This window comes from Falco peregrinus, chromosome 1 (genome assembly GCF_023634155.1).
Source record: "Falco peregrinus isolate bFalPer1 chromosome 1, bFalPer1.pri, whole genome shotgun sequence".
Lineage (NCBI taxonomy): Eukaryota > Metazoa > Chordata > Aves > Falconiformes > Falconidae > Falco > Falco peregrinus.
The window spans coordinates 123615598-123632349 of record NC_073721.1 but is presented as its reverse complement, the minus strand read 5'-3'; the positions used below and the strand labels follow the sequence as shown (position 1 = coordinate 123632349).

General features: G+C 41.9%; 1 protein-coding gene across 1 annotated transcript in view; it reads left to right on the top strand.

Annotated features, from left to right (window-relative positions):
• Positions 1-16752, top strand: part of ADAMTS17 (ADAM metallopeptidase with thrombospondin type 1 motif 17) — a 192968-nt gene that overhangs the window by 80836 nt on the left and 95380 nt on the right. The window contains exons 9-10 of the mRNA XM_055792598.1: positions 15317-15457; positions 16541-16691. Coding sequence (XP_055648573.1) covers positions 15317-15457; positions 16541-16691 — 292 coding nt within the window. The remainder of the gene's footprint in view (positions 1-15316; positions 15458-16540; positions 16692-16752) is intronic.

Here is a 16752-nt window from a genome sequence, read left to right as displayed (position 1 = left end):
CCATCTGCATTTTAGTGATGGCAAATACAAGGATTTCTTTACAGCATTTGTGAAGAGCTGGTTTTCGGAAGTGTAAGCAAAGCAACCAGTAGGTGAGTGTTAAGGTGCTGACAGCGAGATCGGTCAAGAAAAGAAGGCAGACCTTGCAACTGCTGTTTGAAGTGTAGCAGAGGCAAGAGTTAGTCCCACCTTTACCAGGCAGGATCTGATTTCTGTGAAACATTTTCTTCATTGCTATTGCAAAAGTACACCAATTAATGGCCCGGAAGCAATTCCCAGATTACTTCTTACCTCCCAAAAGCATTAAAACCAACTTTACTAAAGCTGCAGAATCAAACATGTAGAAGCACCAAAGTTTCAGGGTTATCTGGACAGCTTCAATTTCAATTTTAACTCTAATCCCTCTGTCCCTCAAATGAGGCTAAACTTCTATAAACAAGGTAGTATTTCATCATGTAGTTAAAGATCCTAACTTAACACATGCTCACACACATCTTATTCACTCCTGTGCATGGAAGTTTTACTAGAGAGAGACCTTGCAAAGAGATGCCCATCTTGTGGGCCTGTAGGGTAGTGTCCAGCTATGTGATGGCTCAGGGTGCAGCCTGTGACTGACAGGATCCGTCTTGTAACTGGATAAACCTCTCCAGTGGCACTGCTGGCAGTTTGGATGTAGATTCTATCTTGTGGTGGAGAGCTATGGCACAGTTCCCTCCATGCTTTTGTAAAAATGCTGTGTGGCTTTTTTGACCATGCTGCAAAAGACAATGTGTTGGAACTCCCATGTCTGCATTTGGAGGGGTTGAGAATCAAGGTCAGTTGGATCTCGAGGAGGACTGGAGCCAGAGGCAATTCCATGCAAGCTTTACTCTAGCAAGCTCAGCTACTAGTCACTGTGTTGCTGCAGCAAGACTTGCTGAGTAGCTGGGTAGTTTGATACAGGCAGTTACTGCCGCAGCTATATTCTACTAGTGCCAGCACTGTCCATTTTAAATCTCACAGGAGCATGTCACTGTTCCAGTGTATTGCAGTCTCAGGGTTACTGGGAATGACTGGCTGCCATGTAGACATACCCTGAGGCTGGCCAAAAATGCTGGCAACAGTCCGTACCCACCCTGGAGTTGCTAATTTTATTTTCTGCCATTTGTGTTGTAAATCTGTTGTGGAATGTCTCTCTCTGTTCCCAGGCTCCCTTTTCTTGTTCCCCTCCTCCCAGGTTTCATTCTTCTTCCACCGATAATTGCAAGCACATTTTCACAGTTAAGTTGCCCTTCTCTGTACAACTCCAAAAGGACGTAATGCAACAATGTCATATATACATTAAAATCAGTATGATCTAGTCAAAGCAGTTACTTAATATCATATTCTGGTACATCAAAATCAGTATGATCTAGTCAAAGCAGTTATTTAATATCATATTCTGGTTTTGAGAGAGAACTGGGTATAGCCTAAAGTTTCAGGACATGCTTCTTCCACTTTTGGTAATACACTGAAGGATCTGTTTTAGACCAAAAAAGAAAAAGTACCTAAGTAGCTTGATATTATTAGCTTGATAATAGCTTTCTGAAAACTGTCCTAAGTTAGTCAAAAGGAAGCAGAGATCAAAGGCAGATATAGATCTAAACATATGTAAATAAGAAAAATCAGTGTAGACTGCAAGCATGGATGGTTTGGCCTGAGGAAGAGGTAGTGATGGAGCACCACTGAACAAAAGGTTTGTTTGCCCAACATAATACAGTACATGATACCTGAGTAAGTTAATTTGAATCCCAGAAGTAAAACATTGCTGTTGTATTAATCTTGTCTGGGCAAGTTGGTTTTGCAATGACAGTAGGATATCACATAGGGGAAAATCACACAGAGGTAAAGAAGATTGGGAAGGAAAAATGGAGAGGTTCGAGTAGTATCATGTGCCAGACTTTGGATAATAGGCCTGTTTTTTCAGATGGGTCTTTTAGTTTTATGTAAAACTGCAAGATATTTACAGGTTACTGTTACAGTTACTGAACCTGCTAATCGTAGCGTGGCGGTGGGGTACTTTCCCTCTTTCTCAGCCTTGTATCTTTCAAGTTGGATAGTTTATTTACAGTATTGGAGTGTGACTACATTGGAACTGGGCGTGGGAATGTCTACCTCCCATTGCTTTCTGGACTATTGTGGCAAGCATTAGTGTGGTTCTGGGCAAGGGTTTCTATGGTTTTACTCTATGCTTTGTGAAGGATGTCTGTGTAATCCCTAGTGAAGCAACATTCTCTTGCAGTCTCTCTAATTTCTTTGTTTTTGACCATCTTGTACAGCTTTAGTTAACATAATAAAACTGCACCAAGCAGGCAAATGACAATCATTTAGAAACTCCCAGACAACACAATTTTCGTTTAATCAATAGCTTTGTGGCTTTGCCAGCCATGTCTTTCTTTTTGAAGACTTATTCTGCTGAGTAAGCCAAGGCCATGTTAAATAGCTGAACCATAATGATTTGGCAAATCTTGCGTATGCTTCTTGCTACAAGGGTTCTGGTTTCATACTTCATTGGCTTTGCTGGCAATAGCCTTGTGCACCCAGTGACCCAAAACACAGGGACAGTAAAAGTCCCCATTGTGCAACCTCTACAGTACACACCAACACAGGAAACATTAGGTTTGCAAGTGCCATTTACCAAATAATCATTTGCTTTAATACAAGGGCAGTGATCTAGCCGAAATATTTACTTTTCCATTAGCAGTTGGGTTCCAATAGTCTGTAACCCATGCTGTCTGCCTGGCCTGCTGAGTTCAGCAGGTTCCAGGTGAAAATGACTGCAGAGCTGGGGAAGGTGATAAATCCCAGACTGTCACTTGGAAAAGCTTTTGGTAGTAACTCAGCAGCAGCAATGCCAGTGGAAAAGTTGTTGCCTCTAGAAATGTGGTTCCCTTTACTGTTATGTCAGTGGAAGGCTGCACTGTAGTGGAACAAGGTTGTTGGCTGCCTTTTGGCCAGCAGGTGTGTGGGGAATAAAATTCAGCAAAAAGTTTACTAGACAAACTAAATAAACAGGTGGTCTTTGTTCTTATAGATCCCTTCCCATTTGCAAAATCCTCCCTACATCAGATGCTGGGCCTCTTTCCATGGTGGGATCCAACCAGCAGGGAGTTTTGTCATCTGTGTCTTTACTTGAACCCCAGTTTCCAAAAAAGAGAAGAATATCCTACAGTATTCTTAGTTTTCTGCTTTTGTTCATCTTTAGGTAAAACAAATCAAAGCAAAAGGAGTCTGATCATAATGCTATATTCTCACTTGCTTGAAAAGTTTCCTTTCTACTGGGCTCTAATTAGCTTAGGCTGTTAAGCCTTAAAAATAAGTGCACTGAGACACTCATTTTGTATACCAGATCTTATCCTCATATAGGACAGTTTGACCTTTCAGAAATTACTGATGTCTGCCCTCTGGCAGCTGCTGTCACGTGCCAGTGAGTCCAAAGCCTGCCTGTCTCTTCCACCTGCCACCAGCTGGGCTCCCTTCCTACCACCCTGCTGTTTGCTGGCATCACTCTGGAGATAGCTAATGAAGTGGCAGGTTTCTAATCTAGTGTTTTCAATATAACTTTTAATTATACACCGTAAAACTAGACAGGATAAAGAAATGCTCCCTAGAAACAGTTTGCTTCTTAGTTTAGGTAGTCTTTATATTAAGGAAAAGTATTTTTCCTTCAAAAGAAAAGCACAGCTTCCTTTCTTCCTCTGGAAAACACAACCGCTAGCACCTTTCAATGGGTGAATTCTTTCCTGTCTAGTGCCTCCTTTATCTCAAGTAAAGCTTTTTGCAATGTAACATGGGATAGATTTAGTCCAAGAGGGCATAACTCTTCCCTAGTACTCATCACGAGGCACCATGGTCATCAATGGACAAATTTTGATAAAATTGCAGATTGCTTTTCTTTGTAATTTCTCTGTAATTTGTCTTCACATTAACATTTCAAGCCAAAGTTATTCAAAGAAAGAGTCTCTTTTCAAGTTGCTTTTTACTTTCTTCATGTGGCATTCTTAGACAATATGAAAGCAAACTTGGCTTCATTAGCCTTGAGGTTTGTAGGCAGCCAGGCACACCCACTACCCAAAGAATTTCACTTCAGTATTGGTCTGAACATATAATTTCCAAATTGTTTTGATACCAAGCCATAATTTGCAACGTTCCTGTTTGGTATCAAGTCTCTCCCTGCTGATCAAATGAGTGAGACTAAGTGAGATAGTGTGCTCAGCTTTTAAAATCATTTATGAACAGCCAAGGCCAGATGGTTCTGGTATTATGAATTATTTTCCCAGCTGCAACATTATAAAAAATCCCAAGAGTTTAGGGAGCTGGTATATAGGAGGAGCATTATGGGAAACAAAGTTTCCATAAGGATGAAGAGCACTCCTGAGTGATGGAAGTGGCTGTGACAAGGATACCACTGAAAATGCCATGTCCTTATAGCAAACATCTTCAGCTGAAGCATGTCTTCAGCTGAACTACTGCAGATTGATCCATTGCTAGATTATATCTGCAACTAATAGAACTGGATCATGCATCTCCTGTGCAACTTTTTTCTAGACAGATTGTGGTTTTTTTTATTTTTCCAAGCAAAAGAGACCACGCAGGTTTGTTACTGTCCACTACAGTCACCCGTCAATCATTGTAAGAGGGTCACATAGGATGGATTTCTTCTTGCACTGTGTCTGCAACCCACAGTGGTTGGCAACATAGACCATGAAAGAAGAATCAAAAAGGCTGAAAAATATTTCTGTGAAAAGGACTTCTGGTCCTCTGGAAACCATAAAGCGTATATCCACTGGCTTGTCTGGGGACGTCAGAAGGCTTGATGCTGGAAGAATTTATATATATTACAGTTACTTCACACCTTTTTTGTCTTTTGATGTTGGTCATCTCCTCATTATCACCTCCAGGAATGGAAAATTCATCTTCCAGCCTGGGGAAGGCAGCCAGCATTCCTGACTCCTACAGTGCATTCCCCAGGCTGCCCTGCTTCCCCCAGTGCTTGAAAGTGGGTGGCTTCCTGATGGGGTAGAGTGTGGGACAGTTGTGGTTACTTGGGTTGCACATATTTGGCAAATGTGCTCCGTCATTTCTCGCTTCTCCTTGCATTTCTTTTAAGGATGTCTTGTCTTGCATCTCTTCATTCAGGTTTGATGCTCCGTCATTAATGTAGTTGACTGGAGGCTTTCACTGGTTTCACAGGAGTTTTGGAAAAGTGCACTCAAGTGATTGCATGCAAGAGCTTCTCCTTAGGTTGCTAACGCTTTGAGTGACAGACCTGTCAGCCGTTCTTACTGAGCTTTTGTCTCTCTTCCCTAGTGGGTGGGAAATCCCACCCAGCTATCCCAGGGTTTTGTCTTTTTTCTACCCTACAATTTATATTCCCTTTTCATCTTCTGAGGAAATGCATGTCACATTTCCTGAGGTCTTGTTCCCATCCACTTCAGGCAGTGCTGAAAGCAAACAGCTTGTTACCCTTCAGCGTGTTACTTCTGTGATGCACCAGGGTGCTTTCTGCATACAAGGAGCTACAGATGGAGCACAGCAGCCTCTGCTCACCAGAAAAAAGAAATGAGCAGTCTTTTCTCTGCCCACCACTGTTTCATTCATAGTCAGTGTGCACCTTCCGCAACAATTCTCTGTTTTCTGAAACCAGACTGAAGCAAGAGAGAGCATTTTTTATGTCCAAGAAGTGGATGAAATCTTCTGGAGGGCAAGGAGACAGCTTAGTGCATACATTTTTGTGGAGACGTTACCCTTTGGCCCTCAGGTAACTTTATTCTTGCTTTAGGGTCATAGCTCAGCTGTGACCATGACAGGCAGCCAGTGTCTCTTCATTGATAGCTTGAGAGAAGTGATTCCCTGTAAAGGGTCACTGATGCATGTTTTACAATGAGTGGTTTTTGATATATCTGTGTTCACCTTTTCCACAGGGATTGGACTGTTAAAGCAAGCCTTCACTCTTACCAATACTGCTGTGTCAGAAACCTGTTGTCTCTGCGTTGTTGCTGGCATGTATCAAAGCATGTGAAAGGGTTTAGAAGTGCTGAGCATCTGGTTGGATGATGTGGAGATAGGGTAGTGCTCTAGGGATGCGAAGGGGCCAGGAATCTACATTTGTGTGATGTTGAGGCCCACAGAGCCAAAAAAACAAAGGCTGGAATGGAAGCCATTGTGTGCTCTGATCACGAAAGATAGTGAAATTGTTACCATAAGCATAACTGTGCTGAGCTCCTGATCCTTTGGGAGGGTGTGAGGGCAGAGAAAGAGCATTTTTAGTCCTGGACAGTCATTCCCATGTGATGTTGGGCAGTAGTCATGTAACTGGATTCATTGCATGAGCCTTTCCCAAATCTCCATTGCCCGTGTAGGCTCAGGTGAGCCCCTGCTGCATCAGCACAATGAGTGGACTGCTGTGGCCACTTTTGAGTCCTTGTGCAGTGGGGGGGTGGGCTGTTGCAGCCATTACACACTCATCCCTGATAACTGAGCGTTGTAACTTAGTTAGGATTCTAAACAGGACAGGACCCCGCCGGTGCTGAGTTGGTACTGAATAGTTTACACTACGCTGTGTAATCCCAGTCCTTTCTGAATCTGAATGTGTATTGCTGGAGCTAGAGGTTGACAGCTCTCATGTTTAAATATTTGCATTAGATACTACATGGGACTTGGAAAGGTGTGAGCATTAAGATCAGAAGGAGGAAGGGTGTTTTCCTGAGGTAATGCTACCTCTTCATTGCAGAGTTTCTGCAAAGTTTATTTGTACATATATTGATCATGTTTAGATTTTTCTAGGACTTTGTATTTGGTGGAGTACTCCTTTTTCTGCCACAAGGTACACCACTCCCCTTGCAGTCTCAGGACCTGCTGATTCTTACCAGAAACACTGAAGCTGTTTCCAGAAAAGGTTGCTATCCTGGGACCACATCCTACAAATCAGATACAGTGGAGACAGACCATCATGTTTGGTTGCATCGCACCTGGCTTCTTTCATCTTACTAAATATCTTGCAATATGTCAAGCAATGCCTGCTCTGCTGTGAATCAGCCACTCTGCAAAAGAGGCAAGGATTTGGGAAAGAGAATCACATGAGGAAATGTCTGCTGGAAAAAGTAGTCAATAGTGTGAGCATGGGATATTATTGCTGGGGAGAAGATCGTAAGATGATTCACCCTGCTCTTCATGGCCTTGGCCCAGCTTTGATCAAGTCATATAAAAGGACTGTCACAGTACCTGAAAGGAGGTTGTAGTGAGGTTAGTGTTGGTCTCTTCTCCCAAGTAACAAGCAATAGAAAAAAGAGGAAATGACTTCAAGTTGCGCCAGGGGAGATTTAAATTGGATATTAGGAAAAAATTCTTCACCGAAAGCGTTGTCAAGCATTGGAACAGGCTGCTCAGGGAGGCAGTTGAGTCACTGTCCCTGGAGGTATTTAAAAGATGTGTAGATGCGGTGTTTAAGGACATGGTTTAATGGTGGACTTGGCAGTGCTGGGTTAAACAGTTGGACTCAATGATCTTAAAGGTCTTTTCCAACCTAAAAGAGTCTATGATTCTGTGATGTCAGTGGGGTTTAGCCAGCTCTGTTACAGGTATCTAGGATCACGCGAGCAGCAAGCTTTTAGACGAAATGTTTGAGTGAGTAAAAGGCCACACTGCCTATTCTCGCCATGCCAGTCTCTCACGTGTGCTATCTGTCCCTTGCGGCACAAACTCATACTTGCTTCCTTCCAGATTCCATGGCAAAAGAACTAATTCTTTTTAAATGAAAACCATATCATAAAGAGCTGGATCTGTCATGCAGCTGAATAAACCACAGCTTTCCACACTGTTATTCACCATAGGCGTTCATGTGTTCTCACTCGCTGTTGTTGACTTCGTGGCTGTTTGATGAGTAGATAACCATATAAAATATCTGGTTACTTCATTATTGGAGAGTGACATAAACTTGGTTATGAAAACAAGAGTCCAGTAGTCATGGCTCCCTTTAAATGTCATCTCTCCTGATAAAAAAAACAACAATACTTCAGCACCCATCCTGAACACCCCTGTTCTGGATAATGTTATGTACACAATGACCATCTTTTTTTTCTTCAAATGCTTTAAATAGGGTCTTCTCCCTGTCTTCATCACAGCTTCCCAAAGTACCTCCTGACAGCTTCTGAAAGAGTCAAGTTATATTTAAGCAACTGCATTTACATGTTTGAAAAGCGCAAGGTGAAAAAGCCTGTTTTCCATTAAGCGAACAGTCTTAGTGACCCTTGTTTTTGTAAGAATGTTACGCAAGCTGTTTCGTTGCCTCCTCCCCAGCTCAGCTCACCTCAGTGTTTCCTCAGCATTTGTTAGTTTGCCCTCCATCCAAGCCTCACTTGGACTGCCTTCCGACCCTTCTGGCTGTCTCTGCCTCTCTTCGGTTGCTTTGCAAATGCATCACCTTCCTAAATCACTCTTAAACTTACTGTCCTCATTTTGCACTGCAGCTCCTATTAAATTTCCAGCTCTAATGAGCAACCCCATTTAACTTCTGCCTCCGTTATGCCTTTATTCTCAACTAGTTGGAAACCTCGTAACTTGCAAGATATCAGCATTTTATATTGAAATGTTAAACATGTTGAACCAGTTCAGAAGTAGGCATCTTTCCAGTGATGCAGCTTCAATTTCAAATGTTAATAAAAATTCCTAACATTGAACTCGATTTGGGACTGGACGGCTCACAGGCTTGATTGTGTGATATACTGTCTCCCGCTTCTAAGTTGCTGGTTCAAATCCAGCCCAAGACAGTAGCTGCTGAGAACTGTTGATGTATGTTCTCTGCTTAGTGACCTATAGTGATTTGAGTTTAATGGCCATGTTTAATGTTCTCAGCTGTCAGCCATGCACCCTGTATAACCTCCTTCCACACCAGCATCTTCCTCTGTGATTGAGATTGGATGAACTATAGAGACAGGACTCCCTTCTCAACCATTCATTGAGACCCAATAGGAAGTGGGAAGGGGGAGAAATTTTGTCCTTCAGTTATGTCCTTCATATGGATAAACAGATGACGTTTGTGCCCACAGCATGTCTAAATAGCAGGCTTTCCATGGGGTACTGTCATCCTGCCCACACTGAAGTGCCAGAGCAGATAAATTACAGCTCCCCTTCTTCCTTCCCTCTCACTCTATGCAAGGATGTTGCCCAGTCCGCCATCTCTTTGCATTTATATTTCTCCAGTGGGGTTTAGAAAGAGATCTTGTGCTAAATCCTGGCTTTGCAGTTCATACTAGATTACCTCTGGGTGAGTCATGGCAAGCTAGGTCTCAAGGAATGACTGTTTTCATATGCTCCTGTGAAAATGCAATTCCTCGTACTGTGTATAGCTCTTAGCAATTCACTGTTGCCTTGCAGAAACAAAGCCTTTTAGAGAACAGCTGCAAGCTAAGGCATCTGTTACAAACACAGGTAGAAAAAACATGTTTTCCAGCAAACAAAGATCAGTCAGGAATGTAAAAACCTTAGTGGCCCCGCTGAGCTTTACACTTGGAGCAAGAGATACTGCTACCTTCTCCTGTCCCCCTCTGTTTTTGTGACATTACTGTAGTGCCCTTTGCTCAGTTCTTTGAGTCCACGTTGTTCTGCAGGCAAGTGGCCCTAAAGGAGCTCATCCTTTTTAAAGTCTTGCTGAGCTTCCACAGTTGCAGCCATTTGTGGGTTGGTTCTTCAGGAAGAGAAAGGGTCTCCCTTTGATGTCCTTCTCTGTAGAAGTGAGAGACAGACCACTGTCATCATTTCCTTCTTGGTATCTGGACAGCCTCACTGTCCTTTGGAGAAATGGTGTCTTTGAGGTTAGTGCCAGTTGTGTGGAGAGCAATCAATTGTGTGTCATGCAGAAGTTTAATAGGCAGCTGGGGTGACAGCCAGGTTGCCTTGGGTAGCATTGCTAGTCCTCACTGTCACTTGTTTCTAAAGTAAACCAGCATCTGACTCACCCTGAATTATTTGCAGACAAATGGAATGGTTTGGCTTTCACAGGGATGTTACGGAGAAACTCCTAGTAACAGCCGGCTGAAGGGTTTATTTGAAACGGAGGGATTGTAGCAGCTCATGGTGTTTCCACTTCTGGGTGTGTTTTTTTCAGGCTTTCCTTCTTCATAATTCTTTCTTACACTTGCTACCCTCTTTCTGCCTTTTTCTGAAGAAAAGCTCTTCTTTTACTGCTGATGGTATTTTCTATCAAACTTGCCTCTTGCCCCTACTTCATAATTTCTCCTCATCAGAGCGGGAGTGGGTGATAGTAATTCTGAGGATTTCTCAAGTGGTCTATTACCAGCCACAAAGTTGCAGCTATTGAAAAAATTTAAAGCATCTCCTAAATCAGTTTCCCTCAGCCCTTGGCACTATCCTTTAACTTGGATTTGGGGCTTTTAATAGGAAACCTGTTGAGAATCATCAGTGGTTCTATGAAGATTTGTGTACATGACCTTGAGAACTTGGAGGTGCAATGCACAGTGCACTGAAGGCAGTAGGAGCCTTTCCACAGGCTTTGGTGCACGTTGGCTCGGGCTTTTAAAGAATAACAGGAAACACTGGAAAACGCACCAAGGATAAACAGAGCAGTTTAGTTGCATTAACTGTCTAGGGGAGAAGCTCCACTAATGACTGAAACAAACAAAGCAAGTGCATTTATTTAGCATTGCTTGGGAAAACAAATGGCTTTTAATTGCATAATTTAGCAAAAAATGCTAAAAAGGGTTACACAAGAAACTGGCCAGCTCAGGCCCAGAGTGTAATTCTGGCATCCTTACCCAGTTCTGATTGCTGCATAGACTCTGACGGAGAATAGTGTCCTGGAAAGGAGCACAGACTTCAGAGAGGCCAGGGCTTTGAGAGACTGCATACTACTTTTTATTCATATCAATGCTACTTTAAAGTTCCATTCTACAAAAAACAGCATCAAAGAGATCTGTTGTTGCTGCCTCCCTGTGAATCCTCATAAAATTTGTCTTGCTGTGATTATGTTAACAGTCAGAAATCAAACTGGTCAGGCAGCTTGTTTCTGGACTCATGTATGATAAGCAACAATGAATATGCTGCAGGACTCTTTTGGTGATGCCTTAGTGTCTTTGACTGATAACCAATGCATTATTTATTTTAGAAAAGAAGCTGGAGTGTGAAACCAGTGTCCCATTGTGCTTACTCTGAATAAACATAGAATGAAAGGAGTTTAAGAGCTGACAATCTTAAGCTGTTCTTACTTGCCTTTGTGGAATCTCACTGTCTTCAGGAGGAGAATGTGATGAACTGAAGGCTGAAATTTACCCTGTTTAGAATGGAGCTAGGGACTGTGGTAGTAACAGCGTAAAGGGAAATCGAGCCTTACTCATCTGTAATGGCTCTGCTGGCTTTGCAGTGTAAAGGGTAACACGGAGCATGTGTTTGTTGCTCCTAATAAAATGGACAGTTATGACTCGGAGAGCACAGGGGGCAGTGGATTTGCAGGGTAACGTGTTGCCTTCGGAGGCATGGCAACCTGGTTCAGGAACGGCACGGCGACCAACCCCAGGCCGCTCGGGCCATCAGCTCACAGACACCAACGTGACGGATGGCAAATGGTGTTTATTGATAAGTGGCGTGGCATTATATAGCTTGGGTTTACAACGTCACTTCCGTCTGCTTACGTCATAAGCTAAACGCTATTGGCTATCTGGAGAGGGGCTCTATATTTCCGTACAGCGCGACATCTTCTGGCCGCCAAGCCCTAACTACCTACAGTAACATAGTGCCATTTTGACATTCCTACTTCTAATCTAAAAGCCATTCTTACGGGCTCTTTTTTCAAGATCTGTTCTTGTAAGAATAGAACTCCTTCCTAAGGCAAAATATTTCAAGGGACTGATTATCTGCTTCTAATTCCATGTGAACTCCTGAATAGCAGGTAAGATTAGATGATCACAAAGAAAATGAAAAATACTGAATCAGGACTTGCACTGCTGTTTAGTACAAACACATAATGCTCTGTCCGATTTATTTCTGTTAAAAGGACGGGGACTATTCATTAGTGAAAAGAATCAGCATGGCATTACATTTACTATGTGTTTAGGAAAAACTGATCCCTTTGATGTAGCTGGAGACCCTTGAACTTCAGAAAAGACTGTGTTAGCATGCTAGGGTATGCCTTAGTCCTGCAGGTTATTTAATCCTTTCCTCAAGTGAGTCATTGTAAGGTAAAGTAGATGCTGGGAAAAGTTCTGCACTGCCAATTAAAACAGGCTCCAAAGGTGTTACTGGTTTCATTCTATCAGAAACTCATCACAGAGAGGCCAGTAGAGGTTGCCTATGTACCTTGAGGCCAGATCCCAAGCTAATATAAACCGGTATAGTTCTTTTGACTTAGCAGAGCTCCTTTGCGTTATACCAATAGCTCAGGCTCAATTCCTTTATGCTTAACTTTTTAAAAGAATTTCTGCTAAGAAATCAGGAATGATTCCAAAAGGTGTCAGTTTTCACACATGTAAGAATTGAATGGATTTTGGAAGAAGCCTGTAAATAACTCTGAGATGTGAGTTCTGACTGTCTTTATAAAGAATACATTCTACATGCCTCAAACACCCCTGCAAAGTCAAAGCTAAGTAATGAATGTTAGCCTCAGCATTTCTCCTAGGCAGATATCTTTCATTAGGTCAGGTTTAAAATAAAGGTAAAGGCAGGAATGTACTTATTAGTAACATTGCCCTTGTTTGCCAACAAAAAAACCCACTTTCAACAAATTTAACAAAGAATAAATGACATTAATCAGAAAGCTAAAGCATTTCTTAATGAACAGCTCTGGACCAAACACTAGCCTTTTCTGGAAGAGATAAAATCAGGGAGCCTAAAACACTTGGAAACTCAGGAAGATGGTTTGTTTTCACCCTTCTTAAGTGGAACAGCTGAAGTGCCGACCAGGAGGCTGTTCAGGAAGCTGCCAGAATGGGAGGGCTGCCAAGTCCCATCTCATAGAAGCCCTGACAGAGCAGAAACCCAAAGGACCCAACTTTGATTCTTAGCATTGTGGCAGTCACAGGGCAGGCAAGCTGAAAGAAACCTTGGAAACCTGCCTTGTTTCCATTAGAAAAGTTAACATGATTGTTGCATGCCCACAAGCCTTCTAAACTGGCATTTCTGGGCAAACTTTCCTCTGGAAGATTTCCAGCAAGCTTACATACCTTGCTTCATGGTACATAGCTCTTCCTTTCCTAACTTTTAGGAATGAGAACTTTAGACGGGCTTATTTGCATTGGAGGAATACTGCTGGAACTTTCTTCCTAGCATGTGAAGTTTTCTCTGTGTGTAGAAACAACATGGGTAAAATATTTGGAGTGAAATCCAGGCTCCATTGAAGTCAGTGGCAAAACTCCCATTCACTTCAGTGGAGCAGGAATTTCACTCTTTACTGTTTTGAAGTTAGAGTTACTAATAGACTGTTAAATTATTCCTGCGTGCATCAAACAAAATGTGCTTGATGTTAATGTTTCTGCTGTGTTCAAAACCCGCAAAGGTTTAAAAACAAGAATAACTATGAACTTCTGAGTCTAAAAATTACGTTAAATGTAGTTTTGCTAGAAATAATAATGTCCCTGGAGATAAACCTAAAATAATAGACTCCACCATATAATCTTCACTTTAAGCTAAAAATAGCATAGATGGTGGTTTAATCTAAGCCGTAATTATCAAACTGCTGAAGCTGGTTTTGGTTCATTGCAACTAGAAATGTATGTCGTGTTTAGGTTTTGAACAGTTGAGTCCCGAAACAGGAGAGAAGCAAAGCCAAGAGCATAGTCAGAAAGCAAACAGGAGCCTCTTATTTGTAGAGAAACAGCATGGATTAAAGAGTCCAACACCATATTTAAAGGGACTGCTCCTGGCTTGCTTAGTCCAGCCAGCTGGAGACCTAGTTAATTCCTATTAATCTGTGCTTTCAGCTCCAAAACTGGTGACTGATATTTTGCTAGAAAGCGACACTGGCCATACCAGGCACCTTTTGTCTGAAAGCCATTTTCCGTTTTCATGTTGGAATTGAAAGAATGTTAATGTTTCAAAATGTTATTATTCCATATGATTTTTAAATATGGTTTTAATGATAATTTCAACGTAGGATGGAAAACCCTTAACTCACTTTTGCTGCCAGGCAGCATGGTATGGTGGGGCCATGTGTACAACTGCCAGTCAAGGTCTTCTGACTTTTCACTGATGTAGCAGGTGAACCTGGTCACATGATTTATCCCTTCTTTGCCACCATGAAGGGTGTTCACAAGGGTTTACCTCCAGCAGAGGAGTCTTGCCTTCATATAGTGGCAACAGAGTTTTATCCTGAATAGTGATTTACTGTAGCAGCCCGATGGCAGACTCCACTAATGATAGGAAGGTCCTGAGTGGGAAGTTGAATGGAGGTTAAAGTAATACTTTTCTATTTCTGAACGTTTTTTGAAATCCTCACTGAATGTGTTTGAATTCCTCCATGTATGTTTATACTACACAACCTGCTGTTTGTTTAGATGGGTTTTTTTGCTGAGCAGGTCACATTCTGTTCTTGCTGAGAGTGGCATGGGACAGTCTCAGTGCTTGTTTGGACAGTGCTTGCAGAAATGAGGGCTTGATTCTGCCTCAGGCTCCTATCTCAGCATTGCTGTTACAGAGCCATAGACTAGTCTAGGTTGGAAGGGCCACCGGAGGTCACCTGATCCAACCCACTGCTGAGAGTAGGATCAGCTTCAAAGTTAAGATGAGAGAGAGATTGTACAATACAACAAATTTTGAGAAATGTTTTTCCTAGCAGTAGAGTTGTTCCAAATTCACACTGACACAACAAAATCGGCCCATCTCTGTTATCAATTTGGTGACTGTTCTCTCAGTATGATTATAAGGACCATATCCTTATATAAATAACCATATTTGGGAAAGCAGTACAAAATTTTCAATAAATATTAGCTTTCATATTCTAGCAGATATCCTTCGGCTGTGCTACATCACTTCTCCAGGTTCACTTCTCATGAACCCTTTAATAGTTATATTTCCTGGTAGGAAAGCTTCCATAAGAAGCACATTTAAATGTTTCAAACACAAATGCTAAAATATTTGTGAAATTAAGTCAGTGGGATAAATGAAAGGAACCTATATTTTGTTCCTGAAAATAAACTGCCCGGAACAGTAAGTGAATGATTCTGTGTTATATGTACAGCCTGTTTTTGTCTTTTTAATTGCTAAGGGTGTCATTACTAAGTCCAATGGGAAATGAGAAACCCACATCATAACTTGATAGCTTTTTTTGTCTTGTTTTGTTTTAATCAAACAGCATGGGAATGAGCCATGATGATGATCATCAACCCTGTGCAGGGAGGTCTCATATTATGTCTGGAGAATGGGTGAAGGGCAGGAACCCAAGTGACCTTTCCTGGTCTTCATGCAGCCGCGATGACCTTGAAAACTTCCTAAAGTAAGGATTGTACTGATTATCAAAAATCCTATCAGGCAAGAATCCAATGTGTTGTATGAAAGTGAAAGTCTAAATAATTTTCCTTAAAAAAGTGTGTGCATGTGTCATTAGCGTGTGAAACTTTGAATCTGTCTCCATTACAGGAGCCACTTTGGAACAGGTTTGCAGAGAGGCAGAAGAATTATGTGCAGCTGTCAATGTACTGATAGCTTCTTAAAAAAAATCCCAGATCACCTTCATTTTACAAAAAATACCCTTCATGTTTGCAATGACAGAAATCTATGTGCAGATGGCCTGAAAAAATCTCTGCTGAAGGATGCTGCCAGCTTTGTGCTGTGGCTTTTACTGTCATTCTTGTTAATAAATAGCTTTTATTTTGTGGCAACTTTACTTTACCTGGAGGTGATTCTGGTGTGTTTTCTAACTCCTCAGTTAGTATTGGTCTTAAACACTTTACTATAAACTTCTTTCCCACTGCATCCGTATTTCAGTTCATCACATTCAGCAGTTCAGGAAGGATTTCTGTCCTGCTGCTTGTTAACTTTCTTGTACTACAGCAAGCACTGAATTGTCTGAACTCAGTAATTGTGGTCTTAAACCTACAGTGCAGCTCTGTGACAAAGTGTCTGACACAGTGGCCAGTGCTTTTGTTGCTAGAAGTGGATTCAGCATGGAAAATTGCCCACTCTGGGGATTAGAGGTGGGAGAGAAAGGAAAATACTGAAAGAAAACAGGATATCTACTGTTACATTAAAGGCATGAAGTTGAAAAAGAAGTTGCCTCTGAACTCACTCTGGTCCCTGATAGAGGAGAGATGACAAATTGATATTCCGATTCATAAAAGAGTGTTGTGAAGGTAAAGGGAAATATCTTTCCTTTATGTCTGTGATGGATAAGAAAAGAAGTCAAGGGCTTAAAATTCAGCTAAGGGGATTCAGGTGAGACATGGTAGAAGGCTGTTTCACATGAGGTCATCAGATTCCCTGTTAAAGAGAGGACAACAGCTTCTCTACAGCAGTGATGTAACACTCCAGGTCAAAGGCGCTTTCCCTTAAAGGCATATTTAATTCTTATACTCCCCAGGTCCAAGGTCAGCACCTGTTTGCTGGTAACAGACCCGCGAAGCCAATACGCGGTGCGACTCCCTCACAAGCTACCTGGAATGCACTACAGTGCCGATGAACAGTGCCAGATACTTTTTGGGACCAATGCTACATTCTGTAAGAATATGGAGGTAAGAGGTTGTGGGGTGGACCTGGAACCAAGGTGGGAAGTGAAAATAAAGCTGTCAGGCA